The sequence below is a fragment of the Manacus vitellinus genome, unplaced genomic scaffold (assembly GCF_001715985.3).
Source record: "Manacus vitellinus isolate BGI_N305 unplaced genomic scaffold, ASM171598v3 scaffold_31_pilon, whole genome shotgun sequence".
NCBI classification, from domain to species: domain Eukaryota; kingdom Metazoa; phylum Chordata; class Aves; order Passeriformes; family Pipridae; genus Manacus; species Manacus vitellinus.
The window spans coordinates 1,859,674-1,885,355 of record NW_021940379.1 but is presented as its reverse complement, the minus strand read 5'-3'; the positions used below and the strand labels follow the sequence as shown (position 1 = coordinate 1,885,355).

General features: G+C 49.9%; 2 protein-coding genes across 3 annotated transcripts in view; both read left to right on the top strand.

Annotated features, from left to right (window-relative positions):
- UBE3B (ubiquitin protein ligase E3B) overlaps window positions 1-22,673 on the top strand; it is a 24,169-nt gene extending 1,496 nt beyond the window's left edge. Inside the window, exons 3-28 of one of the 2 annotated variants that reach the window (XM_018076434.2) lie at window positions 86-206; window positions 1,571-1,630; window positions 1,984-2,088; window positions 2,181-2,277; window positions 2,928-3,013; window positions 3,659-3,741; window positions 4,685-4,790; window positions 5,436-5,556; window positions 6,188-6,365; window positions 6,752-6,921; window positions 7,649-7,816; window positions 8,584-8,755; window positions 9,320-9,438; window positions 10,043-10,157; window positions 10,536-10,635; window positions 10,993-11,112; window positions 11,446-11,622; window positions 11,703-11,813; window positions 12,376-12,513; window positions 12,681-12,746; window positions 14,997-15,055; window positions 16,617-16,799; window positions 17,262-17,373; window positions 17,693-17,785; window positions 18,438-18,643; window positions 22,549-22,673. In XM_018076434.2, coding sequence (XP_017931923.1) covers window positions 86-206; window positions 1,571-1,630; window positions 1,984-2,088; window positions 2,181-2,277; window positions 2,928-3,013; window positions 3,659-3,741; window positions 4,685-4,790; window positions 5,436-5,556; window positions 6,188-6,365; window positions 6,752-6,921; window positions 7,649-7,816; window positions 8,584-8,755; window positions 9,320-9,438; window positions 10,043-10,157; window positions 10,536-10,635; window positions 10,993-11,112; window positions 11,446-11,622; window positions 11,703-11,813; window positions 12,376-12,513; window positions 12,681-12,746; window positions 14,997-15,055; window positions 16,617-16,799; window positions 17,262-17,373; window positions 17,693-17,785; window positions 18,438-18,629 — 3,052 coding nt within the window. In that variant the 3' untranslated portion in view covers window positions 18,630-18,643; window positions 22,549-22,673. Of the gene's footprint in view, window positions 1-85; window positions 207-1,570; window positions 1,631-1,983; window positions 2,089-2,180; window positions 2,278-2,927; window positions 3,014-3,658; window positions 3,742-4,684; window positions 4,791-5,435; window positions 5,557-6,187; window positions 6,366-6,751; window positions 6,922-7,648; window positions 7,817-8,583; window positions 8,756-9,319; window positions 9,439-10,042; window positions 10,158-10,535; window positions 10,636-10,992; window positions 11,113-11,445; window positions 11,623-11,702; window positions 11,814-12,375; window positions 12,514-12,680; window positions 12,747-14,996; window positions 15,056-16,616; window positions 16,800-17,261; window positions 17,374-17,692; window positions 17,786-18,437; window positions 18,644-20,590; window positions 21,066-22,548 lie in introns of those variants that run through there. The other variant, XM_008926697.3, reaches the window with a different exon arrangement.
- Window positions 22,670-25,682, top strand: part of MVK (mevalonate kinase) — a 21,032-nt gene continuing 18,019 nt past the window's right edge. Inside the window, exon 1 of the mRNA XM_029961203.1 lies at window positions 22,670-22,692. Within this exon, the coding sequence (XP_029817063.1) occupies window positions 22,670-22,692 (23 nt within the window). The remainder of the gene's footprint in view (window positions 22,693-25,682) is intronic.

Below are 25,682 nucleotides of genomic sequence, written 5' to 3'. Positions count from 1 at the left end.
CCCTTTTCCTCCTGGAATTCTACCTTTGCTCTTACCTGGAGAGGTTTTCTTGGCTTTTAACAACTCATTTTTCTCACTTTGATAGGAAGGAGGTGGACGATTTCTTTGGTACAAATGAATCTGGCTCAAGTAAAAGAAGTGCTCTGTCTGTGTTCAGAATTGCCAGGAAGCTGCTGTTTGTGTTTAATCCCAAAGAGGACAAGGAGGTGAGGACACTGCCCTTACCTGCTGCTTTTCTTTTGAGGACATGTTTTAACATGTTAAATGTTTAATTCATTATCCAGTGATCCTGTAGGGTCCTGCAATGTGTTTTGGCCTCAGCAATGTGGTCTCTGTCTCCTGGTCCTTCCTGGAGGGATCTGCCTGTAGGAATGAAACAGGAGATGCCTTGAATTTTTCAGTAGTGGTTCTGTATTCAGGGCATGGTTTGGTGGATGTTTTTCCTGGTGACTGTGCCAGGTGCAGGAACTGAGCAGTGCTGAGGATTTTGGCACAGCAGTTCCCCAGGCAGGGACCTTGTGGCAGCTCCCAATGAGCTATGCTGGTTCTTTGTGTCTGATCTATGTCTGTTGATATCTGATATATCTGGCTTGTCTTTCTGACCATGCCCTGAATTTGTGGGTTCAGAGTGAAGCCCTGAGATGATGAATTTTGCTCCAGGAAACTGTGAGGGCTGATTGTAAGGAAACAACTGGGAAATGAAAGGCTGTGTTTAAACTGCAGCAGTGGGTGATTTTTTTCAATCTCTGTTCCATTGAAGTCTGTGCTGCAAATGCAGTTTTCTGTAGATACAGCATCAGAAANTGCAGCAGTGGGTGATTTTTTTCAATCTCTGTTCCATTGAAGTCTGTGCTGCAAATGCAGTTTTCTGTAGATACAGCATCAGAAAAAGCCCTGTGCATGTTACATACACATTTTTAAGTGCCTAGCATCCCTCTGAAGCTCTGCACTGCAGCAATTGGGTGCACTGGTGAAATAATCCCTTCTAGTTCCTCGTCTCCTTCCCCTTCCAGCAGCAAATCCATCCCATGCTGAGCCAAGGACTGGACTCTACTCCTTCCCACTCCATTTCCAGACACTGCTCTCAGATGGGATAACCCCAGCAGCCAGTTCCTTAGCTCAGAGTGGCTTTATGCCTTGCAAACATGTGGGAAATACATGGCCTGAACATGTAAATCTGGACTGAAATGATAATTCAGGCATTGTGGATGTGATGGCTGAGTTCTGCTGGGATGTCCAGGAGTCTGGGGTACTGCTGCACTCCTTGGCACTAAGCTGTTCTTGATGAACTCCAGCTTTTCCTGGTGCTGGTGAGGGAGGCAGTTTAGCAGAGAGGCTGCAGGAATTCCTCCTGTGGATGAGCACTGTGCTCAGGGAGGGAATTCTGCCCAGCAGCAGTGTGCATGTGCTTCCAGGGAAGGAGCCGTCGGCACTGGCTGGAGTGTGGGGGTGTAGAACATTTGCTGTTTGATCCAGGGAGATCTTGCTCCCTCTGCTGAGCTGTTCCTCGTGCTTTTCCAGAACAGCCCTTCCTGTAGTTAGAACTAATCCCACCTTATTATTTCCCCAGAGATTTGAAAAGCTGTGCCGCTGTATCCTTAACAGCATGGATGTGGAGAATGAGCCCAAGGTCAGTAGGAGGGGTTTGATTTGGAGTGGGGGGGGTTTGTTTGTTATTTTTAATTCTATGTGTGGGGATTTACATGGGTGATATTTGAATTTTTAGCTTTCAGAAGCTTCTGAACTCTGCAGAGATTCCATGGTGAAAGTTTGGACAAGCCCTTTAGTATTGCTCTGATATTTTTATTGTGTACAGCCATGGGAGTTAAAGAGCAGTTGATTCTGGGGTGGGTGGTGTCCTTTGACCAGGGAACTTGGGGAGAGAAGTATCTTGGTCCCATGTCTGGGGTCAGTTACAAAACTTGTGGCAATGTGCTCTGCCAAGCACAAGCACTGATCACTGAGTGTATCCCCCTTCCTCAGGTGTGGTACGTGTCCCTGGCTCTCTCCAAGGATCTCACACTCCTATGGATAAAGCAGATCAAAGATATTTTGTGGTTTTGCTGTGAATTTCTCAAGCAGCTCAAGGTAAGGACTGTTTCTTTGTGTTTTCTCTCCCTGCATTTAACAGTTGGCACGAAGTTAATTAGGTTTATTAACCCTGATGTTTGTTGTCACAGCCTGACATCCTGCAGGACTCCAGACTGGTCAATCTGCACCTCACAATGCTCGTCACCTTCACAGACACTTCGACCTGGAAAATCCTCCGGGGAAAAGGTTTGTGCATTAATTCCTTAAGATTTGGGACTCGCTATTAAAATCCTCTGAAGGCCCTGGCACAGGCTGCCCAGAGAAGCGGTGGCTGCCCCATCCCTGGAAGTGTCCAAGGCCAGGTTGGACAGGGCTTGGAGCAACCTGGGATAATGGAAGTTGTCCTGCTCGTGGCAGGATGTGGGACTGAATGATCTTTAAGGTCCCAAACCATTTTAGGATTGTGTTGTTGCACCTTGTTCCCTCCCCATGGTTACCACAAAGTTTTATTTTGCTCCTGTGCTTGCACAAAACAAGGATTCCCTTGGGATCAGACCGTTCCCCTTGAGATTAGGATGTTTCCCTTAGGACACCAACAGTTGTTACAATGTTTTTATAATATTCCAATTCCCCACCCCAATTTTTCAGAGGATAAGGGGATATGCTTTTAGCTCTAGTTTTTGTAGGAAATACACAAAGACAAATATAGTGAGGAAATGAGACTTCCATCTCAAGCAAGACCATGTCAAATGCTGCCCAAATGACGGGGTTGTGGATAAGGACAAGGACTTTGTGCAAGGAGGGCTTGAGCAGTTCCAAAGTGCTGTGTTGTGTGTGGGGAAATGCAGAGTGGGACTGTGATGCTGTTTTGGTGACACCAGTGCTTTAACCCAAAGGTGAAACCCTGAGGCCTGCAATGAACCACATCTGTGCAAACATCATGGGACACCTGAACCAGAAGGGGTTTTATTCTGTGCTGCAGGTCAGTCTCAGCTGGTACACTCCTGTCTCCTCTTTATCCAGACAAACCCCAGTCCTGCCTGTGCTCCTTCTCCTGAGAGCTATTTGGATCTCTGGTGGAGTGTCAGGAAGAAGCTGCTGGGGATTTGTCTGTGATCATATTTTTCTCAAAACAGCCAAACAGAATCTCCCCACTCTCTCCTTTCTGTCTGTACTGCTGAATCAAAATCCTCTTAATCATCTCATGATGAGATGGACAAGGAGGAATCTTAAATATTTTTCCTGAAATTTGCTGCTGCCACATTGTATGGGTTGGGTTTGTTTACTGCTCTGTTGGAACTTATGTAATTAACCTTTTAAATGAGAATTAGATTATCAAACTATTCTATTGCCTGTTAATTAGGAAAGCCTGAGCACCCTGTGAGTACAGGTCCTAGAGAAATAAGTGCTGTAGAGTGTCTGATTTGAGTGCAGCTTCTCTGTTCTGCCATTATTAACCTGAAGCCCTCCTAGTGCTGCCAAATGACTTGTAGGAACTGGATTTTTGGTTCCTTTGGTGTCCTTTTTCTCTGCATTAAATAAACTTGATGTCTTTCAGGAGTAATCATAATTTTTTTTTTCTGAGTACTACAAGGTTTTTATTTTATTTATTTGGTTTTTATTCCAGATTTTGCTAACTAATGGCTTGGCAAGATCCAGACCTTCCTTGTCCAAGGGCTCTTTAACTGCCATCTTCTCCCTGGCACTGCGGTAAGGGAGCTGGAGCTGCTCCCGGGGATTTATAGCCAAACTTGTCTTAACTGTGCTTTTTAAAGACTTCTCCTTCTGCCAGTGTTTTCATGCCTTTGAGAGCATCACCCTGATGAAAGAAGCTGCTTTAGGCAAATGGCTTGCTTTGCTGTCATCCTTTTTCAGCTCAGAATGCCTTTGAGTCAGTAATTAGTGTGAGCTTTCACTTGAGGGTGCAGCTCAGCTCAGACTACGGGGTCTGTTTGAACCTCAGAAGGGTTGGAGCTCTCCAGGTGAGCTGGTTGTGCCTCTCCACAATGAACTGCTGCTGCAGGTGTACCTGTTACTCCATCTGCAGGGGAAAAGTTTGTCCCTGAAGCAACACTTTGGAAACCTGCAGCCACTAATGAGCATTAAAACCTCAGTGGTTAATTGGGTGTCACTTCCTTTCTGCGCTGTCACTGCTGGGATGGTGAGGGTGTGATGGTCAGGAGAGAAGCAGTGGGTGTCCATGTCACCCCACTTCTTCCTAAGGAAAGCAATTAATTACTGATTTTCTGGCACTGGGGAGAAGGGGAATTAGGAGGTGAACCATTTAACCCTGAGAGTGTTGTGGGTGTGCTGTGTAAAAATGCTTTATTCTCTGAGCTGTCTTATATTCCTTTGAGCCAGAGCAGTTCTGTGAACTTGCTCTGAGGAGAGAGGTGTAAGTGAATATTGTTTTTCTTGTGATGCTTCAAGGGCAAGTTGGACAGGGCTTGGAACACCCTGGTCTGGTGGAAGGTGTCCCTGTCCATGGCAGGAGGTGGAACCAAATGGTCTTTAAGGTCTCTTGCAACCCAAACCATGATTTTCTGATTCCTGCTGAGGGAAGAATCAGTAACCAGTTCTGAACAGCTCAGTTGAAGGCTGTCTTGCTTTTCTGGGCCAGATTGTGCTCTGAAGTGTTCCTCTCTCTCTGTAGCCCTGTGGTTGCTGCACAGTTCTCAGACAATCTGTTGAGGTCCTTCCTGATCCATATCATGTCTGTGCCTGCTATAATGACTCACCTTGCTACTCTCACACCTGAGGTAAGTGGGTGATCTCATAGGACCAAGAATCTACTGATTATCACAGGCCACTTGTTATTCCATTTTATCAGCTCCTGGAACAGAGCTTTTGCATTTCTCTCTTTGCCAGTTTCAACTCTTGTGAAAGTGCTTGATCCTTACAAATACTATGGATTTATAATACAGATGTTATTAACACCAGTGGAACGATGGGCTGAACTGCCTTAAAATAAGTAAATAAGTAATAAAGGCATATATGACCAACAGTTTGAATTTTTCATGGCCCTACTCTTCCATTTCTGTAACCATAGACAGAGCCAAAGCAAAAATCACTCTGTTGCATGGCAGAGGATCTGAGGAGGTAACTAGTGGACTGTCCATTAATCCAATTTAATCTGCTTGGTGCAGACAGGCAGGTTTTGTGCCAAATGGGCATCCCGTGTCCTTGCAGACAGATGATTGCAAAGCTCTGTCTACAACTACTACATGACCTGTTCACCTGCAAGGGGTTTTATTTCCCAGGCCAGCTCCATGTCAAACTCTCTGTAGGGCAACAGTCTCAACTTGCTGCTTTCTTTGGAAAGAAAGGCCAGTCCCAGGTGCTGTGGCAGATCAGGTGTGGGGCTTTGTGTGGTGCCTCACGGGCAGGTCAATTGTGTCTTTCAGCGTCTGGCAGTGATAGAATCTCACGATCTGTTCCGCAAGTTCATCCTGTTCTTGAGCCGCGAGGCTCAATGCCGAGATGTCTGTGTGTGCCTGGAGGGGAGCCACACTCTCTGTTTGCTGGGTAAGCACCTGCAACACTTCTTACTATGTTTGGAAGAGAGTCTTGAGTCAGATCTTCTTTCTCCGTGGGTCAGAGCTGCCTCCAACTCATCATTTTTTAATCATTATTTAGATAATGATTTATTTATATTTTCCAAATAATAACTGAGACATATTTTGGGACATTACAAACATGGTTTAAGACCTCTGCAGATGGAGGAAGGGTCAGAGACTTGCTTTTGTCTCCATGTCATCATGCTGAGCTGGGAAGCATCATCTCTGCCAGCTTTTGACTTGGACTCCGAGAAAGGAGAAAGTATTGAAAAGTGGCAGACTTGGATCCAGTTCCCTAAATAGACATGCTGCTGAAATACTTAAATTCACATTTCGGTAAAAGTAGCAAGATTAACAGTTGGAGCTCTGGAATAACCATGGATTGCAGCTTGTAGTCCTTTGTAGAAGGTGTTGGTGGCACTCAGATGAGAAGGTGGCCAAAGGGACGTCACTGGAAATGGCTTGCTGCAGGGTGACCTCTAAGAATCACTATTGACAGAAATCCTCTCCTGGGCTTGAGGAAGGATTGGTTTTACCTGTAACCACTGTCCCACAGCATCTGTTCCTGTTAAGTCACACTTTTCTGGTCATTCCTCCAGGTAACCTGGTGTTCCTGGGCTCTCTGAATGACCAGGTCCTGGAGGAGGAGACAGCCCACTTTGTGGGGGTGCTCATCCACATGCTCTCCTACTGCCAGAAGTACGTGTCACAGAAGAAATCCAACCTCACCCACTGGCACCCTGTTCTGGGCTGGTTTTCACAGACTGTGGATTATGGGTGAGTGGGAAGGACCTTATGGGGAGAGATGATTAAGCCTCTCCTTTTATTTATTTTCGGGTTTTTTATATGTTGCAATGTGTTTTATGTCTTGAGATGAACAGGGAGAACCTGTTCAAAATAATTTCTCAGATATTTCAGGTTCTGTCTGCACAATGTAAATTTTTGCTTTCATACACAGACTATTCCATGAGTAAATTCATGGGGTGTAGTTAAACTGGTGACCAGTGGCCATACTGGTACACTGATACAGCACCTGTGTATCAGCCCTTCCTATGAGGACCATCTGTAGGGTGGGAGCATATTCCAGTTTGGATTATGAGCAAATGTATCAGTGTCACTGCCTGGTATTCTATTCCAACCTGCCTCCCTGCCTTTCCTTCCAGACTGAATGAGTCCATGCCTCTGCTGACAAAGCAACTGCAGCACCTCTGGGGAGTCCATATGATCCGCATCCTCTTCAGTGATGTGCTCAGCAAGAAGCTGCTGGAAAATCAGGAAATAGCTCAGCTGCCAGCACAGCCAGTTTCCCCTCAGAACAGCCTTCCTATGAAAAGTCAGTTCTGGAGGGTTGTAGGGGGGGTTTTGTGTGTGTTTGTACATGTGTCTCTCTCCCAGACTCGCAGGGCTTTGGCTTTTCCACTTATGCTGAAAGCTTTGAGTAATTACTTGCAGCAGCTGCTGCTGCTGAGGTGGGGATATGATCTCTCCTATTTGTAATTCCTGCTCAGAGTGGCTCAGTGACCTGGGGCAAAATCTCTTATTTGGTGCTGGGAAAATATTTGCTTATTTTAGCAGTTTCTTTTCATCATTTCTGGAGCTGAAGTGTTTACTGCATAACTTAATATTTCCCAAGGTAAGGTGAGGGGCAGCTTCCCCTGCGACAAGCAAGGTGAAGCTGGTTCGTGCACCTGTGACAGGTGCAGAAGAGGATTTGCAGTAACTGTAAATCAGATATTTTCTAGATGCTGCCCATAGCACCAGATCCTGTGGTTACTGCAGTCAGAATCATGGAATCACAGAGCTGTTTGGGTTGAAAGGGACCTTAAAGATCATTTAGGCCACTCCCCTGCCATGGGCAGGGACACCTTCCACTAGACCACGTTGCTCCAACCTGGCCTTGGACACTTCCAGGGATGGGGTAGCCACAGCTTCTCTGGGCAACCTGTGCCAGGGCCTCACCACCCTCACAGGGAAGAATTCCTTCCCAATATCCCATCTAACCCTGCCCTCTGGCAGCGGGAATGGTTTTGAACATCACTTCTGTGCTTCTCTGTCCCCAGACCTGTTCAAGAGAGCGTTCCAGAAATCCGCCTCTGTCCGGAACATCCTCAAGCCGGTGGGGGGGAAGCGCGTGGACTCCGCGGAGGTGCAGAAGGTTTGCAGCATCTGTGTCCTGTACCAGACCACCCTGACCACGCTCACCCAGATCCGCCTGCAGATCCTCACAGGTCAGGGCCCCTCTGTGCTCTTCAAATCTCTTCCAATGTGCAGAAAAAAGAGATTTCCCTTATTAAATTCTGTTGACTTGTTGGTAGTTTTATTACTGACAGGAGTTTATTGACTGGCTGGGGTGGAAGGCGTGCTCCATCCTGAATCATCCAGCTGGTCAATAACATTCAGCACTACTTGATCAAGCATTAACTCTCCAGAATACAAATTGAAGCAAGTTTTCCTCTTGTGAAACCTTGCTTACACCATGTCAAACTTCAGCCTGAGTCAGTGTTTTTGGGAAGGCTGGCAATATTAATCTTTCTGTGGTGGGAACACTGGATGCTTTCATACATCTTGGAAACAAATTACCTGTCTTGGAAATGGATGGAGGAGGAGATCAGCACTGCTTTGATCTGGTGGGTAGAGAGAGTGCAAAGCTGTGGGTGCTTTGTGGCTATAGTGGTGACCAGGGGTACAGCCTTGTTGTATTCCCATCTCCAAGATACTGGAATGGTGATGGGATCACAGGAATTCATTATTTTCTGAAGTTGCAAAAGAATTAGGGGAAAAAGGCTTAAGGTGTGCAAACAATGCCTCATTAAAAGCTTTTCTTTTTCCTGCTTTTCTGGTGATTGTACATGTCCTGTTAATGCAGACAGCCTTGGGAGCCAAATGGGATGCTCATGGTCCTCTTCTGCTTTGCAAAAGGGTCTTTGAGCTCCAAGTCGTGACTTCACAGGCAGCAGAACAAGCTTTATATTTTGTGTGCTTTATATTTTCATAGGTCTCACCTACCTGGATGATCTGTTGCCCAAATTGTGGGCTTTTATCTGTGAGCTGGGACCACAGGGTGGGTTAAAACTCTTTTTGGAGTGTTTGAACAATGACACAGAGGAATCCAAGAGGCTGCTGGCCATGCTGATGCTCTTCTGTGACTGCTCCCGCCACCTCATCACGTAGGTAGCATGTGGGGGCTGCTCCCTGCATTTGTAATATGAAGCTGTTGTGTTCCTGAAGTTTTAGAAGTAGTTAAGGTTTTATGCCTTTTCATGAAGATTTTGGGATGAAGTCCTGAGAAATAAAGGGCTTCAAAAGGACTTTCCCCATCAGCCATGTGCTGCTTCAGGAATATCCAGCTGACTGGACTGGTAATAAAACTGGGAGGAGAAAGAAACAGCCCAAAGGGTGGGAAAGGGGGTGAAAAATTGCCCTTGCTGGTCAGGAGAGGCAGTTCTCTTAGCTTGAATGGTGCAAAAGTTTTTTTGGGAGTGATAGCGCAGGTCCTTCTAAGCCTGAAACTCTGGCTTTGCTTGTATCTCAGACTTTCATACCATCTTCTCTTAGGATCTGCTATCACTCAAAATCCATAAATAAGGTTTAGTTGTTTATGACTTTAGATCCTCATGGGTGTCAGTTGTCATAGAAATAAGAGCTGCTGCTAAAGGATAATGTGCCTTTATGAAAATTTCAAAAGGGAATTAAATTTACACTTGTGCATTTGCATTTGTTTGCTCTGACAGGATTCTTGATGACATAGAGGTCTATGAAGAGCAGATTTCATTCAAGCTGGAGGAGCTCGTTACCATCTCCTCTTTCCTGAATTCCTTCGTGTTTAAGATGATCTGGGATGGAATTGTAGGTAAGTGCTTTTAGTAGCTTGAGTTGATACTACTGTTAGAACAACAAATGGCAATAATTTTGGAATTTGAAGCTTCTGCTAATTATTACTTGGCACAAAACCCACTACTATATGGGAATATGTCCCAGTCTCTTGATGTCCAGATGCCACTGTCGTGCTTGGCACCAAATACTGAGCACTTTCCTATTTCCAGTAAGAATTTGTGTAACAAACAGGCATGATAGGCGTGTTGGTTTTTGGCAGGGATGAAGTTTAGCGCGGCTGGGCTGTGTGTTGGACAGTAATGCAGTGCTGGGACCAGGCCTGCTCAGGTCTCTGCAGATATCTGGTGTTGATCTGTCTGCTGGTTAATTTGGGTACAGCTCAGCTCTGGCAATTAGATGAGATAGTCCAATTCTGTTGTGAAATGAGATGGCTTTGATGTAGCTCTGATCAAAGAAGACACTGTGTCTCCTGCGAGGCACAAAGTCCGTCCCTGCAAGGGCAGCGGAGGTCAGGAGGAACACACCTGTCCTGTTACTGTGGCTGGTGATCAATGGGTTGCTCCTGGCCACTCCTGTTTCCTGGGGTGCTTGGACATGGCTGCTTTGTCCCTTCTGTGCAGAGAATGCCCGAGGGGAGACCCTGGAGCTGTTCCACTCCGTGCATGGCTGGCTCATGGTGCTGTACGAGCGGGACTGTCGCCGGCGTTTCGCTCCCGACGAGCACTGGCTGCGCAAGTGAGTGTCCAGGGCAGGGGTCATGTGCAGTTCTGTGCCTGTCCCAGTGCCCCAGGGCCTCTGTGTAGCCTGGTTTGGGATCCCTTCTTTAAATTCTGCCTGTGAAATCGAGGTGAGAACTGGTCCCTGTGTTTGCAGTTAAGGACACTCCTCATGTTGTGCTGCTTTTCCGTAGTGTGAGGTTTAGGTGGTGCTTTGAAACCTGACTCAGCACCCAAGAGCTTGAGTGCCTCCAGTCTTCTCACCTTCTTACGAGGGTGAACCTGAGCACTTAAGTCATCTTTGAATCATTGCAGGTTTCCTGTCTCTTGCCCCCAGCTATTCCCCACACCTGGGCATTTCTCAGGGATCTCTGAAACTCTGCCTTTCTTTGTAAAGGGACCTCAAACCCAGTGTGCTCTTCCAGGAGCTGGACAAGGACAAGAAACGAGCCCAGCTGCTCCTGCAGTACATCCCACACGTCATTCCCCACAAGAACGTGAGTGGTACGGGGGGCAGAGGATGGAGGCTGAGAAGGCACTGAGCTGGGTGGGCTGGGGTGGAAGGGACACGTGTCTGGAGCATTTTGTGATTGAAATGCCAGTTGAATAGAAGTCTTTTCCTTCCTTCCCACCTCTCCCCAGTATATTTCCTCTAAATGTCTTGATTTCTGTTGTTGAGACAGAACTGATTTGTGTGGGTAGCTGCATGGAGTGAGTGGGTGCCACTGGCATTTCTGGGCCCAGCTGGGATCGGGACAACCAGGAGTAGTTCTGGGTGTGTGTTCCAAAACCCTGCTGCACTGCAGGATAAGGATCCTTGTGGATGAAGACTGACATTTGTTTTCTTTTTGAAGAGGGTGCTGCTTTTCCGAAACATGGTCACAAAGGAGAAGGAGAAGCTGGGGCTGGTTGAAACCAGCTCGGCGTCCCCTCACGTCACACACATCACCATCCGCCGCTCACGGATGCTGGAGGTGAGGGACCTGTCCTGCAGGAGGCAACCAACAGGGCAGCACCTTGGCCTGACAAAAACATGGGCCCAGAGTGTGTTTTTACCTTCTCTGTGGGTGTTGAGGGACCCATCAGTCTCAGAACTGATGATACAGGAAAAATGCTGGACCTTTGTTCAGTTCAGCTGCTCCAGACCTGGAGTTTTGACTCAGAAAATGCTGCTCTTTTTGAACACAAGGTTCAATAGTAATGCAGGTTTCTATGGTGTATCTGTCTCCTCTCTCTGCTGCATGTCTGTGTGGGTGTTTTACATGTCTCCCTCCATGACTGTGCTCTGGATCTCCTGGTCTGTGTAGGATGGATATGAACAGCTCCGGCAGCTTTCCCAGAACGCCATGAAGGGGGTGATCAGAGTGAAGTTTGTGAATGATCTGGGAGTCGATGAGGCTGGTATTGATCAGGATGGGGTCTTCAAAGAGTTTCTGGAAGAGATAATTAAAAAAGTGTTTGACCCTGCACTCAACCTGTTCAAGGTATGACCCAGGTGCTGACTGTGGTGACCCCCTGCAGACAGGAACAACCTGACTCACTGTGCTCTTACCTCTCTGCACAGACCACCAGTGGTGATGAGAGGCTGTATCCATCCCCAACATCCTACATCCATGAGAACTACCTCCAGCTCTTTGAGTTTGTGGGGAAGATGCTTGGGAAGGCTGTATATGAGGTGAGCCAGAAGCACCATATTGTCACTGTTGGTACAGTTCTGTGGGGGTACCTTTGAGAGCATCTCTTGTGCTTGGGGAGGTGCTACTGAAGAGGTGAGTTTGGAAAAAGGACTTGCACAAAGATACTCACCGTGGAACAGCCTGGCATGTGTTAAGAATAATCTTGGACGTAAAACCTGGGGCACACCTTGGTTGTTCCTCATGGTGCTGGGGGCACCAGCTGGAATAGTCTGTTATTTTGGTGTTACACCTTCCAAGGATCCATTTGTTGGTGCCTTAAAGGGACGTGTCAAAAAGGAGGATGGAGTGACAGAATGACCCACTCCATGTAAGTTCTTTTAAAGGAAACATTGAGTTCCCCTGTTGCCTTTTTGCACTTGCTGCACTAATTAATGGATTTTAAGAGGATGTGGGTTTTGTAGCTGGTTTCAATGCCTTGCAAAGATGCCCTTTGCACTTTTTCCACATCACAAGCTCTACCTGCAGGCCTTGCAGGTAACCAGTTATCACACATAACATGTATGGGGCAGGACCTTACCTGTGCATTTTTCTTGACCACAGGGAATAGTTGTGGATGTACCATTTGCTTCCTTCTTTTTGAGTCAGCTCCTTGGGCACCACCACAGTGTCTTCTACAGCTCCGTGGATGAACTTCCCTCCTTGGACTCTGAGTTCTATAAAAATCTCACTTCAATTAAGGTTTGAGCATCAACTTTCCTGTTGTTCTCCTCCCTGATCACTGCTGTTAGAAATAGTCCATTACAAGTGCCTTTGGGGTACTGAACTTTTTTAAAACCACCCTGGATGTAACTGGTGGTTCTGCTGCTGAACACTGACCTTCTTTCCCTTTCCCTGTTGCTCTCCAGCGTTATGACGGTGATATCAGTGACCTGGGCTTAACACTGTCCTATGATGAAGATGTGATGGGTCAGGTAGGTTTTTATTCAGTGAGATGTTGGACCTTATCCTTACTTTGTCCCAGACACCCTCTTTGTGCTGTCATGGAGTAGAATCATAGAATATCCTCAGTTGGAAGGGACCCACAAGGATCATCAGGGTCCAGCTCCTGATAGATGATGATGAGCAGAATTCTGGGCACTGATAGAATCCACAACCCTGGCTGTTCCTCCTGGTTAGATTCCCAGCTGTTCCTCCTGGTTAGATCCCAGCTGATCCACGTGGGAATGTCTCCTCGTTTGTCTGGCTGGGCTACCAGAAGAGCCTTTGAAGCACTGAGGGGTCCTGAGGGTTGTTGCCGACTGCTGTGGTAAAGCCTGGGGTGCCAGAAGTGGCAGATTTGGTGTCCTTAGAGCAGAGAAATACACCTGCAGTCAAATTTGCCAGCAGAAAACAAATATTATTCTCTGCTGAGCTCTCTGAGAGCTGGTGTTGAGTGTCTAAAAGCCAGGAGTGTGTCCCAGCTCGCACTTTTTACTCTGGAACTGTGTTTCTGAGCGTAGTCAGGTGGATGCTCTGTGTGGCCCATCTGAGCAGGAATCCCCATGGGACTGACTGGGAAATGAACCTGTGTTTGATTGTGGTAAGGACTGAGCTCTGCTCTTCTTTACAGAAGAAATGCCTGTGCTGCAAGGCTGGCTCAGCTTCAGGGCTTCTCTGAGCTCAGCTCAGAGATTCAGTATTTAGCTGTGAGCAGAGAACAGCTTTTTCCACAAAAAGGTTGCCCTCTGACCCTTAATTTTTCTGCTGCCAGGGTTTTTTCCTTTCTAGTTGAAAAAGTGTTTAACGCTTTCCCTGCATAACTGGTTTTCCTTTCTTTTAAAAAAGAATCTCTATGTGGGGAGAAATTCCTTTTCTTTCAGCATAGCTATTTCTGTCAGAGGAACTTGAAGTGTGTGAGGAGGTCTCTTGGCCTAGAGAAGAAAAAGCTGTTTGTCAGTCCCCTAGGAAGGCTTGAAGGTACTTGATTGCACTTGAGCCCTGGGCTCTGTGATGTTGTGTGAGCATAGCTGGAAAATCTGGAGAGATAAGATAAAAATGCCTTTGCTGTCAGTGTGTTGTGGCTGCAAATTCCGTGGGGAGCCCCCAGCCTGTGCTGATCCCGGGCGCCGAGAGTAGGATAGATCCAGTGGCACAGAGACCACTGAGTCAGGGACTGTCTGTCTGGGGCAGCTTGTCCTTGAGAGCTTTGCATGCTACGTTTTTATTCCTCAGCTGGTGAGTTTGTCCAGGAGCAGCACTAGCCATGAAAATGCACCTGCACAGTGAGTGGGAAGAGCTGAGTGTGGACACAGCCCTGCTCTGCACCACTAGGGGCTGTGCCCACTGCAGGACACCTTCCTGCTGCCTCAGGATTGCTGAGGGTTCAGCTTTGAGGGTTTTCTTGAAAAATAAAAGTTGGAAACAGGGTATAGAGCCCAGCAATGAGATACAGAAGGCTGTGGAACACTAAGGTTAAAAATAAACCAGGCTCTCCTGTTTTCCCTGTGCTTTGGCCATGCTGAAGGAGCCAGGTGGGATAACCCTGAATGAACTGTGTCCCTGCTGGGGTGGGGGTGTTGGGCACAGGTGAGCTGTGCTCATTCCTTGAGCTGTGCTCTCTCCTGACCTTGGAATTCCCCTGGAGCTGAGGCACGGAGGCCACTCTGATGTGTGAATAAAGACTTTCTGCCTCAGTTTGTGCAAAGATGAGTCATGTGTAGCCAGCACCTGGAGGGCCCTGCACTGTCCCTGAGCTGGAGGGGAGCACCAGGCTGGGAGATCCTTCCCAGCTCTCTCCTTTCCTGCCTGGAGTGCCCAGCTGGAGGGACAGGAGCTCCTGGATGAGACTTGTGGATCAGCCAGCTTTGGATTGTGCTGTTAGACTGAGCTATCTGAGGCTCTGAGCTTGTTCAGCCCCTGGATTCTGGGATTGTGACAGTCCCCCAGGGCTCTTGGAATTGATTTGTGTGCGGTTCAGCAGTGATGGATCAGGCTGGAGAGGAGGCTTCCTGGGAGAAGGGCTGGCTCTGCTGGTGGGAGAGTTGGAGTTCCTGCTGTTCCATTGCTCTGTTAATAGTTAAGTGAAACTGGTTCAAGGCAGAAGCAGGATTATTACTTAAATTTAAATCCTACTGTTTTATTGTAAAAATAAATGTTTTATGGGGAGGTAACAGCTTGGTATGGTATTTCCTTCCATTGTGGTTCCAGGCAGTAATTAGCAATCCAATCATTTCTTCCTTCAGCTTGTTTGCCATGAACTTGTTCCTGGAGGGAAGACCATTCCCGTTACCAATGAAAATAAGTAAGTACAGCAATTACATTTTTAAGGTCACTACTGCAAAATACTTTATTCTAGTTCCTTGGGCTTGCATCTGGAATGAATTGAGATAGATTGGAGTAGAAGGAGCACATAAATATCTTAATGGAATTTGCTGGTTACAGTTCATCGGCAGAAATTGTATTAAATTTGATTTGCAAAATAAAAATTGACAATTTACTTCTTGAAACAGCACTTCTGAGGTCAAAGGCACACAGTCAGGGAGATTCTGCAGGATTTAATGATGGTGATGGATACAGACAGATGGATTCAAAGCAATTCAGGCACACGGTGGTGAACACAGAGGGCACAGATGCTCAAAGACACCTTGGAGCAGACAGATCTCCTCAGAATGATAACATGTGGCAGTTGTATAAAGCACCGTGGTCGGAGCAGACAGTGGTGAATTCAAATGCAGTCGACAGTCGTTCTTTAGACACAGGAAATGAGAGGAGACACCGAGCCCTGGGGCTATTTTCACAGATAACCGGCTTTTAGATAGTTATCTCAAATGTCAACTCGGGAGCCTGAAAGCCAACCCCACCTTTTTGTTCCCTTCATTTTTTTTTCTCTTCCCTATCCCCTTCAGTGATCATAAAAGCAGGATGAAATATCTATTAAGCAGATGTGTGTTTGAACTGGTAATCTGGGGGTTGTTCTCTTTAATGGCAAATGAAAGCTGCGTCCTACCTGAGGATTTGGCTGTGCTAGTCGTGCTCTGCACTCTGATGTTCCCAGTCTTTTCCCTTCTCCAGCTCTGACCAGGGAGTTTGCATTTGAAAGAATCTTCCTCTGCCTTGTCTGAAGTCAGCTCAGGGAGGAAGTTGAAAGTCCTGGATGTTGCTATAATCATTTAGATTGGAAACTTTGAAACTTTTGCATACACACTGGGAGCTGGGAAGGAGCAGAAGTGTTGGGAGATGAAGCAATCTGGGAACAGCTCTGTCTGGGAATTATGGAGTGAGGTGACCTGGCCAAAAACCCAGTCAGTGGGATCGTGGTGGGGTCTGCCAGGGAGCTGAGGAAGAAGAATCAGCAAATTCAGGTGTTTTGCCTGTGGGTGAGAAGAGAAAGCCTGATGGTGCCTCCCTGTAACAAACAGGGCTCCTCTTCCACACTCCTGGAGGGAAATGGGAATGTGCTGTGTGGTTTTGGTGTGCTCATTCTCCAGCCATGGGGGCAGGAGCACTAGAGGAGTGTCTGCCTGAGGATCTGATCCTTTAAAGAGGAGTTGGGTGTGTGCTCCCCTCTGTGAGCTGTGTCTGGCCAAGGCTGATCAAGGGATTATTGGAGCCAATTAGCCCTGGGTTGTGCAGGAGCTCCAAGAAATGAGCAGAATCACAGAGATGGGGAAGGGGGCAAAGTCTGGGCAGAACAACATCTTTATGTGCTTAAATAAAGTTCAGAGCCCTGGATGGGAAAGTATAATCCCTTTCCAGGCAGTGACAGTCCCTTTGGGGCTGGAGAGACAGGTCAGGACTGGCATGGGGGGTACCCCTGGCTGCTCCATCCCTCCCTGCCACCTGCCCTGCCCTGTCCCCCCCAGAATCAGCTACATCCACCTCATGGCTCACTTCCGGATGCACACCCAGATCAAGAGCCAGACAGCTGCTCTCATCAGCGGCTTCAGGTCCATCATCAAGCCCGAGTGGATCCGGATGTTTTCCGCGCCGGAGCTGCAGCGCCTGATCTCCGGGGACAACGCTGAGATTGACCTCGAGGACCTGAAGTAAGTGAGCGGCTGGTTCTGCTGGGCCTCCCCTCAGCAAGCCAGTAAACTGAGCCCCTTCATCACAGAGCTGGAGGAGACTGGCTTGTCCACAACTTTGTGCTCCTCCTCATTGGAATTTGAGGAGCAAGCAGAGACAGAGCTGAGGAACATGTTCCTTAAAGCTAATTTGGATAATTAATGAATGGGAAGGGTCCTTTCTTCCACTGGTTCCTGGGAGCAGAATTTCTCCCTGCCCTTCCCTTTCCTCTGACCGAGTGCCCAGTAAGTGCTGGTGGGGACTCAGCGCTGTCAGTGTCAGCTGGACCAGTGAACTGACTCATGGCAGAGGGTTTGGAACAGGATGAGCTTTAAGGTCCCTTCCAACCCAAACCATCCTACATGACTGATCCTTGCAGCACTTGTCAGCTGTGCCCCTCCTGCTGCCGTGACACAGGCCTGGCAAAACCTTTGTCTCCCCAGAAAACACACCGTGTACTACGGGGGCTTCCATGGGAGTCACCGGGTCATCATCTGGCTGTGGGACATCCTGGCCAATGACTTCAGCCCCGAGGAGAGAGCCATGTTCCTCAAGGTGAGTGGGAAATCATGGCAGCCCAGCCTGGGCTTTGGGTGGGTGGGCCAGTGCTGTTCTCCAGTTCCCTGTGTGCTTTCTGCCACTAGTAAAAGGAGTATCAGAATCCTGGACACCTGAATGTGCCCAGCAGGCAGAGTTCCTGTAAATGCTCTGGTGTCACCACGAATGCTCTGCACAGCTGTCACTCCTCAGGCAGGGCTGTGCACCAGAGCTCAGTTTTACTGGGGTGCACAGTGCCAGTCCCAGCACTGTGTTATTTCTGTGTGGCTGTTCCTGCCCTCTCTGCTCCTATCTTGACTCTCCATGCCTTTTTCAGTTTGTGACCAGCTGCTCCAGGCCTCCACTTCTGGGCTTTGCCTACCTCAAGCCTCCTTTTTCCATCCGCTGTGTGGAAGTCTCTGATGATCAGGTGGGCACCCTGCTTGCTCCTGGCTTAGGCATTCCCTCCCCAGCTTCCCCAGCTCTGTCTGACCAGGAAACTCTTAAAGTGGGAAGATTAGATGTTAGCATTAGGAAGGAATTCTTCCCTGTGAGAGTTCTGAGGCCCTGGGGTTGCCCAGAGAATTTGGCAACCAGAGAAGCTACGGAAGTGTTCAAGGCCAGGTTGGACAGGGCTTGGAGCAACCTAGTCTAGTGGAAGGTGTCCCTGCCCATGGCAGGGGGTGGCACTGGATGAGCTTTATGGTCCCTCCAGCCTAAACCATTTCATGATTCTATTTGTGCTCTATAGGACACAGTGAAAACAACCCCACCCCAATAGAATGCTCATGGCTGCACCTGCCTCTCCCCCCACACAGCCACTCTGGGCTCTCTCTGCCTGTGTCAAGGGTTGTGTTTTCCCCTCAGGAGCTCCCTGTGTTCCCCTGTTCCCCCCCTCCCTTGTCTCCCTGCTCACTCTGCCCGTGTCACAGCACTGCAGTTACAAGCAGAACTCCCTGTGGGCAGACAGAGCCTTGGGGTTTGGCTCTCCCTGTTGCCAGTGGCAGGTTTTGTACTGGCAGCCCTGCCCGTGTGCAGGCCCCGTGGCACAGGGGGAGGTGACAGCTGTGTGCCTGTTGCAGGACACGGGGGACACTCTGGGCAGCGTCTTGCGCGGCTTTTTCACCATCCGCAAGAAGGAGCCGGGTGGGCGGCTCCCGACCTCCTCCACCTGCTTCAACCTCCTCAAGCTGCCCAACTACAGCAAGAAAAGCATCCTGAGGGAGAAGCTGCGCTATGCCATCAGCATGAACACTGGCTTTGAGCTGTCCTAGGCGGCCTGCACTCGGTATGGGGCTCGGAGCTGCTGCCGGAGGGGAGGCTTCGTGCACGGAGCCTGGATCAGCTCCCGGGAGCCACGGCTCACTTGAGGGCTGGAGACATGCAGCTGGGAGTGGAGGTTTACAGGGATCCCGGGAAGAGCTGCTGGGCTCAGGGCTGGCTCTTCTTGGGCACGGCTCCAGACTGGAGGAGGTGATGGGCCTGACCCAAAACACTTCACTTGACACCCACATAAATCGTCTTTCAAAGCAAAACCCCGGGGGAGCACAAAAGGAACATTCCAAGTGCCAGTCAGATTAGTGACCGTGAGACCCCCAGCAGGCTGGGCAGGCCGGGCAGCTGCTGCTGTGGGAGTGCTGCTTTTCCCTTTCCCAGGAGCTGCTCTGGGTGGAAGTGAGTCTGTGGGAAAGGCAGAGAGATGACAGAGCCCACAGGGAGACGAGTGGGAGGCAGCAGCATTGGATGTGCCCCAGATGGGCACTGCTCACTCAGGTACTGCAGGGGGGTTCCAGGTGCCCTCCAAGGCCCTTGGTGTGTCTCAGAGAAGGAACCACGTGCCAGACCCGGGAAGCAGCAGGTTAAACACGAGCAGATGGACTCTGTGGCTCTCGGGAAGGTCTGGGTGTGCTGGAGGTTAAGAGCTGGAGCAGCAGGCATGGGGTCAGTGTGCTGAGCCAGCTGTGCCTCTGCCAAGTTCTTGCCAGAGCCGGGGCTTTGGATGGGAAGGGAATGTGTCTCAATTTCTCAGGAGCAGAAATGGTTTAATTTTATGTAGTTTCCAAAGGGCAGGAGCTCCAGAGGACACAGCTCAGGCAGCCCTCGCTCCCCAGCACAGTGCTCAGGCGGGACAGGTTCCTCTCTGGAAACCGCCACTAGCAAAATTCCTCTTGGATGGAAGTTTCACTTTGTTTGCAGGCCCTTTTTGTTAGGGAGATGTGCTGTTTCCACCCAGGACTGGGTCTCTGTGTAACAGCCATATTTGCTTTGTTGCCAAACTATTTATTTTGGTCTCTTTGTCTCTTTCTGGCCTTATGACGTTTGCCTGTAGCAGGCGACTTTGCAGGCTGTGACAGGGGTGTTGGGAAGGTGGGGACCCTTCCTGCCATTTCTGATGAAGTCCAGAGACGTTGATAAAGTGTCTCTACAGTTTCCCACCTTGATCCCTTGTGTTGTTGCAAGGCCTGGGCCAGGGAGAGGAGAGACTGGGCTGTTCCTGGGCTGTCCTGTCCATGCTGGGATTCTGGCAGCAGAGGAAAACCATGGCATTGCCCTGCTTGGGACAGGATTGAAAACAGTCACCTTCTCTCCTTCACCCCACTAATAAAACAAGCTCCTGCACAGGCTAGTGGTGTCTGCCCTGGGTTTCCTTTCCCCTCCTGGCACTGGCAAACCTTACCCTGCTCTGGCTGTACCCTGCCTCACCTGCTGGTCCATCCCATGGGATTCCTGTCCCCAGGTGTGCTCAGCACGGAGAAGGCTCCTGGGCTCTGAGAGACCCCCTTTCCCACAATGTTCCACATTTCAAATGGATCAGAAACACTCGGCACCGACCAACCATGAGCAGAGAGGTGGCCTTTGCCTCATCCTCCTGTCCTGCTGCAGATGGTTTTCAGAGAAATAACCCTTTTTTTAGAACTGATGCCTGGAAATGCATCTGGAAAGCAATGTCAGGATCCTTTTTCTCTGTCAAATCCGTGATATTAAACAGGAGTGATGGGAAGTGTTGGTGCGGACAGGAATGTCTGCATCCACAGGGTTCAGGGCACTGGGCTGTGAGTCAGAGAAATTAGAGAAATTAAAGATGATAGGAAATTTCTCTCTTTAATTTATTTTTTTTTTTACGTAGAGCATTTTGGCATTAACCAGTTGGTGACTGTGTAGTTGGGAGGTCTAGGCACTGGCCTGGACCACTCATAGTTTAAATGCCACCCAAAATCTCCTTTTTTTCTTCTAGGAAACGCAGTGTGTTGAACTAGAGCACAATGAGTTGTTGAACACTGAAATAAAATCCTTGCTCCCCTTTTCCCTTTGTTCCTCAGGAGTACAATTCCTAGAAAAGATCTTCCTACAGACTTAGCTTGGTCCCTCCAAACCTGGAAATGTTGCACTGTGAGACACTGCTCCCCATTGTAGCTGGTGTATAAAATGTGATTGTATGGTGACTCCCTGGTAGCTGTGGACTAAGATTTCTGTGGAGGGGCTGATTTCTGTGTCCTGGGGAGGCTGGAATGTGTGTTTACCTGAGCAGAAGGTGTGGAAGGTGTGTCAGTCCTGCCTGCTCTGTGTGTCCTGCAGGTGTGCAGGGCAGGGATGGTTGTGCCACGGGAGATTAATGAGGAGCTTTTCTATCCAAGCCTCGCTGCCGTGGAGACCTTGGTTACATCCCTGTGTGTCAGAACTGCAGAGAAAATAAAGCTGGTTTGAGCTCAGGTGGTTGGATGTCTCCTTGTCCTTTCCTAGGGCAGGGAATGCCTGGGTGGGCTGCTCCTGGCAGAAGGGAGAGCAGAGTGTGGGGGGCTAGTACCTCTCAGAGAGCACCTGCCTTTAGTGGGAATCTGCCTTTACTCTGAGAGTGGTGAGGCCCTGGCACAGTTACCCAGAAAAGCTGTGACTGCCCTATCCCTAGAAGTGTCCAAGGCCAGGTTGGATGGGGCTTGGAGCAATCTGGGATAGTGGAAGGTGTCCCTGCCCATGGCAGGGGGTAGAACTGGTTGAGCTTTAAGGTCTCTTTCAACCCAAACCTGTCTGGAATTCTGGGATTCTCTTCCAGGCAGAGAACAGAGCTTGGTGCTTCCTTGGGAATCCCTTTTGCCAGGCTGGTTCCTGGTGCCTGTGCTCATGCTGATGGGGTGATCCAAGGGCTGCTGAGCCCAAAGGGACCTGGCAGTGTTGTTTGAAGCAGGATTTGCTCTTGTGTCTTGGAATATGCTTGGAGAAGCTTTACCTGGTCCTGCAGGGTGCTGTGACTTTGGTCCTTGGTACCTTCCTGAGGATATTGGTGCTCCTTGGATGCAGGCAGAGGAGAGCCCAACAAGTGCTGGGGTGAGCAGTGCTTGGTGCATGTCTGGGAATGGTGACTGGGACCACTGGTAGAGAAGGAAATGGGCTGGGAACCCAGGCAGGATCCCCCAGCACAGGAGAGGGAGACAGCCACTGGAGCCAATGTGGGGTTTGATGTTGATAACAATATTCCATATTTCTCCCCTGGCCTGGCTCTGGCAGGAGTGAGGAGCTGTGCCTGCTGCTGCTCCAGCTTCCCCCCATGAACGTGCGTGACCTTGTGGCCCTTTGCTGCCCATCTGTCCCTGCTCTGGAGCCCTCCTGCCCCACTCCCCATGCCCGTGGTGCCCCAGGCCGGCCCCGTGGGCGTTGGGGCTCCGCGGGGAACGGGAGCAGGGATGGAGCGAGGGAGAGGCTCCCAGTCAGTGTGCAAGTGCCATTGTTTTGACACAGAGGCATCTGGCACTGTCAGAAAGAGCAAAAAGAGCCCCCACAGCAGATGCTGCCAAGGCAGAAAGCTGGCAGCAGCCAGGCAAGCCTGCACAGCGCCTGCTCTCATGGCATCCCAGCCTGGAGCTGAGCATCCAAGCCTGGATTGAGGCATCCTGAGGGTGAGGTGGGACCATGGCCATCCAGGGCACTAGGACCATGCAAACACTGGGCACTGCCCGGGGTGGAGCTGGGAGTGGTCACTGGAGGCTGGTGCTCCCTCAGCAGTGCTGGCACAGAGCAGAGCTGGGTGTCCCAGCCACGGCAGCTGCTGTGTGGGCACAGGGGGTCTGGGAGCACACAGCTGCTCTGCTGCTCCTCTCCTGCTCCTACAGGCTCTCCCAAGCCCCACACTCCACAGACTGGTATTCCCTGTTTGATACCCCTGTTCTGTGCAACCTCTTGGCCTGCACCCTTTTCCAGGGCTGTTTACAGGCTGAGATGGAGAGGGAGGAGTGTGTGCCGTGCTCTGGTCTCCACATCCCTGAGCATAACGAGATCTGATGTTCCTGCCGCTTGTTTTTGTTTGCTCACCTTTCCCAAGATGTACAGCAGTTCCTGCAACAGGTCAGTGCCCTGGTGGTGGAGGGGGCACACCCCTGTGGCACTGCCACACCTGGGTAAGTGGCACTGAACTGGTGCTCACAGAAGTGCTTTTGTGGCTGTTTCTAAGGTCGAGTTGTTCAATACAGACCCTCTGCAGGTTCCCCTGGGGGTGGTTTGAGCCCTCCCACTGTCACTGCCTCTCTATGCCTGCCGTGTGGAGCAGCAGAGGCAGGGATGGGGCACTGGGATGAGCACTGAGGTGGGCACTTGGGGCCAGGGTGCAGCAAGGGGAGCTGAGGGGCCCAGACAGCCCCTTCCTGCACACAAACAGGCTGAACCTGCTCCTGTCCAGGGCAGGGATGGTGGTTCTTACCCTGGGGTGCCATAACTGCACCTGCCCTTCCCAGCCAGGGCTTCCCTTATTTGCAACTCGACTTGTTTGAGTGGGGAGGGTTTTACTTTGACCATTTTCAGGCTAAATGGGGATTTCAGGGGCCTGTGAGTGCAGAGGACTTGACCTGGTGGAACTGTGGTCTGTTCAGCTCCCCCAGCAGCTCGAGAGGAGGAGCACAGAACTGCTGCTGGCTCCCACTACTGGGGCTGTGCACCCCAAAACTCACCGAGCTGAGGAGTCCAGCACATCCTGTCGAGGTGGGGACACACATCCCCCTCCTCCCTTCTGTGCACTGGCCGAGGAAACGCTGCCTTGTGTAAATTTACATCTGACTGGCCAAATGGATGTTGTGTCGTTGCTGGCGGAGCAGCAGCGGCTCCGCTGCTCCCGCGTCGCGGCGGCAATCGAGGGGCTTGAGTTATAGCACAACTTATTCCGTTTTACAGCTCCTACAGCGTTAACAGATGTACAGGCGTCTGATCCAATCATGCAGCAAGAGATTTTGGGGCCAGTTCTTCCAGTTTTGACAGTGTGGAAGCCGGGAGCAGCCATACATTTTACAAACAAGAATAAACGACCCTTAGCAACATATGTCTGTGCTGGCAGCTCCGGCACAGCCCGGGAGCAGGCGCCCTGCGAGGCAGGAATGTGGCTGGGCACTGCATGGACAAAGCATCTGCCTCCCCCGTTATATTAATGAGGTGCAGGCACTAGAATCCCTATGTTGTAGGGCTGGATTTGCTGGGTAGGGACAAAGAGCTTGGAAAAACAAATGCCAGCCCAGAGCTGAGGAGCTTTATTTGTTTTAGAGCCTGTGTTTCATTGTAGTGGCTCTGCTCCTGCTGCCTCACTGGCCTCCGGTGCCGTGGGATCGTTGGCAGGGGCAGCTCAGCCACGCTGGGACTTGGTGCACGAGGTCCCTGCTCCAGCCCTGTGTCCCCACCACTGGTCTCTGCTCCCAGCACAGGGAGGAGGGTACACCAGGGTCTGAGCAGTCACAGAATCCCAGAATCATTGAGGCTGGAAAAGCTCTCCAAGACCATCAAGTCCAATCTGTGCCAAATCCCTGCCCTGTCCCCCAGCCCAGAGCACTGAGTGCCACATCCAGTCATTCCTTGGAGACCTTCAGGGATGGGGACTCCACTGCCTGCCTGGGCAGCCCCTTCCAATGCCTTTTCCTTGAGGAAATTCCTCCTGATGTCCAACCTGAATGTCCCCTTGAGGGGAGCTTGAGGCCGTTTCCTCTCATCCTGTCCCTTGTTCCCTGGGAGCAGAGCCTGACCCCCCCCCCAGCTCCCCCCTCCTGTCAGGGATTTGCAGAGAGTGAGAAGGTACCCCCTGAGCCTCCTTTTCTCCAGGCTGAGCCCCCCCAGCTCCCTCAGCCTGAGGCCCCTCAGTGTAACAGCCAGAGGCTCCCTGGTGACCTCAGAGACACTCTCAGGACAGAAAGTCTGCTCCTGGCCCAGTTCTGGGCCACGCTCAGCCTTATCTCTGCTCCCTCCTAAATTCAAACCCTGTTCCAGCCTGCCTCAGCCCCCCAGAAACAACTGCTGTGGATAGAGAGGGAGAGGGGGGCTGCTGGGGGCACCCCAATAAATTTAATCTCTCCATCATATTAAAGCGTAGTAGCTAAATTTATTTCTCCTTGCAATCCAAACAATGCCAGCTTTGGTCCCAAACCAGTAGTGAGATTTCTTCCCCCAGCTGGAAAAAAAAAGGAACTACTATAAATCCCTCCCAGAGCTGATTTATGGAGCATTCATGAAGAATTTATATTGCAAAGGATTTTATTCAATTAGACTTGAAAAGCCTCTCGATTCCTGAGGTTCAGTAACACTCCTGGAGCCAGAGCTCCCATAAACCTGGATGGCCTGTCTGGAGCAGGCACTGGGGGAATGGCTGAGGTGACACTGAAGCTGACAGGACCATCCAAATCTAGAGCATTTGTCACTGGGATGTGTTCCAGGCTGAGGCTCAGAAAATTACTCCATGAAAAATGTGCATTAACAATAGCCATGAAATATCTGCTTAAAAGCCAGGTGAGTGATGAGACAGGGGATCTGTTAGTGCTGGGTGTTCCTCACTGCCCAAAAAGGGACACAGAGCCGGGGGCTCTTCTGGGAACAAGTATAAAGTTGTTTCTGCTCAAATAATTGAACAGGGGAAGGTGCAGGATGGGTTTAAAAGCTGCCTCCACTTTAGTGGACAAGCCCTTGATGGGCATGACCTCCTTGCAGCCCACAGCGTTCCCTGGGGGAAGACTGAGACCACCAGGTCCTACATAGATTCTTCCCAATTATATTTCCAAGCTGAAAGGAGCTTGGACTTGGCTGCAAAGCTGGAATTGTGTGTGTTTTGTGCAGGACATGGGGGTGGGTGCGAGCTCACACTGCTGCTAGAATGTGCGTGTTTACACGTGGAATAGGAGCGTTCAGTCTCTTGGGAAGATGGAACAGAGGATGTCTTCTCTGCTGAGCAGTGTTCTGCTCTCATGGTGTTTGCAGCCAGGTTTTCCAAGCTCTAGAATGTTCTCCAGGCCATGCTCCAGCCTGTTCTGCTGGGGGCTCCGTGGGGAAACACTCCTGAGGTCGGCGTGGACACTGCGGGGTGTGAGACC